Source organism: Gavialis gangeticus, unplaced genomic scaffold (genome assembly GCF_001723915.1).
Source record: "Gavialis gangeticus isolate Ggan-Ray unplaced genomic scaffold, GavGan_comp1, whole genome shotgun sequence".
Classification (NCBI taxonomy): Eukaryota; Metazoa; Chordata; order Crocodylia; family Gavialidae; genus Gavialis; species Gavialis gangeticus.
The window spans coordinates 114,005,196-114,008,564 of NW_017729022.1; the positions used below are offsets into that span (position 1 = coordinate 114,005,196).

The 3,369-nt window shown below is 41.6% G+C and overlaps 1 protein-coding gene across 1 annotated transcript in view; it reads left to right on the plus strand.

Annotated features, from left to right (window-relative positions):
* The window catches only part of ANO2 (anoctamin 2), a 403,174-nt gene that overhangs the window by 394,412 nt on the left and 5,393 nt on the right, over window positions 1–3,369 (plus strand). The window contains exon 27 of the mRNA XM_019515999.1: window positions 3,028–3,133. Within this exon, the coding sequence (XP_019371544.1) occupies window positions 3,028–3,133 (106 nt within the window). The remainder of the gene's footprint in view (window positions 1–3,027; window positions 3,134–3,369) is intronic.

Sequence of the window (3,369 nt, forward strand, 5' to 3'; positions counted from 1 at the left end):
ATCTTCTTTCAAATGTTTTGTCTTTTCCAGGTCTATATTTTAGATTCTCTTTTGCCATTTTGTTCTGTTTTTACTAATAATAATTTTTCCCCAGATGCTGCTCATATATACCATATTTAGTTGAATACAAGATATGGTTTTTGGCCTCAATCAGCATGGGGTGGGGCGGGGGGTGTGGGGGAAGCTCCTCATTGTATATTCACATACAAGGAAGCCTTATTGAATACATTGTCTATCGTTAAACTGCTGCCAAAAGCAGCATGGGCTCAGTAATGGAAGCCAACTATGAAAATAATTAAATTCAGTTAACACTGAGTTTGACTATAAAACATAGAGCCAATATTGGTAAAACATGCTGATGGGAACCTACCACAACCACCTACTATCTTAGGCTAGAGCCTGTTGAGCACAGTCCCCTTTAGTGCTGACTCATTTTCAAGTTGTATTAAGCTACTACATTGCCTACCTTTTTTACTTACTTTGCTTATTCTTTACTCCCACAGCTGCACTGTACCTTTTTTTCCCATTTCCAATTATTCTTGTTTCTTCATCAGCCTTAAATGTCTGGCAAACATCACCAAAAGGTGCCCCAAAAGAATTCGCCCATAATCCTTCTATTGCCCCCTCTCTCAGTCTATCACGTATGATTAGTGTGGTCCCACCTTTGGTCCCACCTTCCACCAGGTTGCCCTGTGCCTGGCCATCTACATAAACATTTTTGTAGGATCCCATGACTCATGACAAGAACACCCAGTTCCAGTCATGAGTTGGGGGCTAATTAGAATGAGTTGGTGGGGGATGTATGTGGAGTACACATGCAGCTGAGCAGGGCTAAGCTGTGGGGTCACTATGGCTTGAAGTGCTGTTGGCTGTGCTGGTACTGTTAACTACATGGTAAATCCTGGGCCCTTCTGACTTTGAGCTAATATCTTGCATAGTTTCTACTATATCTAAGAAAGTGCTTAAGTCCTGCTTAAACGTGTGTTTATGGAATACCTGTGCTAAAGCTTGCAGCAGTTTCAGAAAAGGTAAACTGCATCAATTCTGGATGAACTAAGACTATAGGTACTATATATAGGTACTGAGGAAGTATGGGCTGGATGAATGGACTGTGAGGTGGATAGAAAACTGGCTGGAACATTGGGCTTGGAGGGTAATCAATGGCTTGATGTCTCGTTGGCAGCCAGTATCAAGTGGTGTGCCCCAGGGGTCAGTCCTGGGGCTGGTTTTGTTCAACGTCTTCATCAATGACCTGAAAGATGGCATAGAGTACATGCTCAGCAAGTTTGCAGATGGCACCAAGCTGCAGGGAGTAGTGAATACACCAGAGGGTAGGGCTAGGATTCAGAATGACTTAGACAAACTGGAAGATTGGGCCAAAATAAATCTCATGAGGTTCAAAAAGGACAAGTGCAAAGTACTGCACTTAGGACAGAACATTCCCACGCATTAGTACAGGCTAGGGGCTGACTGACTTGGCACCAGCTCTGCAGAAAAGGACCTGGGGGTTACAGCGGACAAGCTAAATATGAGCCAACAGTGTGCCCTTGTTGCAAAGAAGGCTAATAGCATAATGGGCTGCATCGGTAGAAGTATTGCCAGGAGGTCAAGGGAAGTTATTATTCCCCTTTATTCACCACTGGTAAGGCCACATCTGGAGTACTGTGTTCAGTTTTGGGTCCCCCAATACCGAAAGGACAAATTGGAAAGAGTCTAGTGGAAGGCAACAAAAATGGTGAGAGGGCTGGGGGATATGACTTATGAGGAAAGACTGAGGGAACTGGGCTTATTTAGTCTAGAGAAGAGGAGACTGAGAGGGTATTTAATAGCAGCCTTCCGCTACCTGAAAGGAGGTTCAAAAGCGAATGGAGCTAGACTGTTTTCAGTGGTGGCAGATGACAGAAAATGAGCAATGGTCTCAAGTTACAGCAAGGGAAGTCTAGGTTAGGTATTAGGAAAATTTTTCTCACTAGAAGGGTACTAATACACCATAACAGGTTACCCAGAGAGGTGGTGGAGTCTCCATCATTGGAAGTTTTTAAGACCCAGCTAGACAAAGCTTTGGCTGGGATGATCTAGTTGGGGATGGTCCTGCCTTGAGCAGGGGGTTGGACTAGATAACCTCCTGAGATCCCTTCCAACCCTAATTTTCTATGATTCTATGATGTGTAAATTACTGTAGCTTTATTTATTTTAAGGGCAGTGTTTTCATATTTCCTCCTCACTTCCATGTGCTCAAAAAGAGCAGGGTTTGACAATAAGGTTTGCTAGGGGAAGAAGTTGGAAGAAGGTAGATGGTAAGGATGCTCCCTAACCCTCACATTTATTTTCTTTGTTGTAGCAGTGGGAGGGGGAAAAATTCAAGGCAAAACTCCAATAATTAAGTTCTACACTTGGAAAAGTATATCAAATTTATAATTTTTCCATATATAGACTCTAATTATTGGGGGATCATCTTATAATCATGGTCATCATCTCTTCAAGTAAATTCAGTACTAAAATTGCTCACCACTCCTTTTGTGGAATTCTGTCCTTTTAGATATTTGCAAAACATTCCAATTTAGTAGCATCTGAGGGTTTTTTATCCTGTTATTTTCTGTTCCAAATCTTTACTGGTAGTAAATATAGCCAGTTCTAGCACTAGTCCTTGCATCAAGCTACTAATTGCTTTTTTCAATTATTGGAGCATATTTTAAAGTTTAATTTTCAATATTGTAGGACTCTAACACCAGAATAATTCTATATTGCATTTTCCAAAAGGATAGTTAGCAAAAATAGAAAATTTCTGCCACAAAGGCCATATTTCTAATGTTGGTTACATCTGTGTAGAATCAGACTAGCCATGCTACATGTGATGGAGATACTACAGATCAGTTTTGGTAGATCTAAGATCTGATTCTGCAGTTTTAGCTATTACTAGGTGATGAATATATTGATTGAGCTGCTGGAGAGTTGTCTTAATCAAATTGTGATGTATAGATAAGAAACTGGTGGAAATATGCACTAACTCAGCTGTCTTCATTACAGATTCAAAGATTACAGAGAACCACCTGGGTCCCCCAATCAATATGAGTTCTCTAAACAATACTGGGCAGTTTTATCTGCTCGCTTGGCCTTTGTTATTCTATTCCAGGTAAGTCCCTTGAGTTTCTTATATTGCAATTTCAATCACAAAACGCTTGTGATAAATAAATGCATGTCAGTGGATCATGGATCTGGTTGAGCTCCCCAGACGTGTGCTGCACCTGAGCCCACTGGGCTACAAGCCACAAGTTCCTTGGTGGCAGTAGCTTTTAGTTTATGCTAGGGTGACCACCCTTTTAAAATAGAAAGGTTGGATACATGCACCCCTGATTCCCCCCCCCCCCC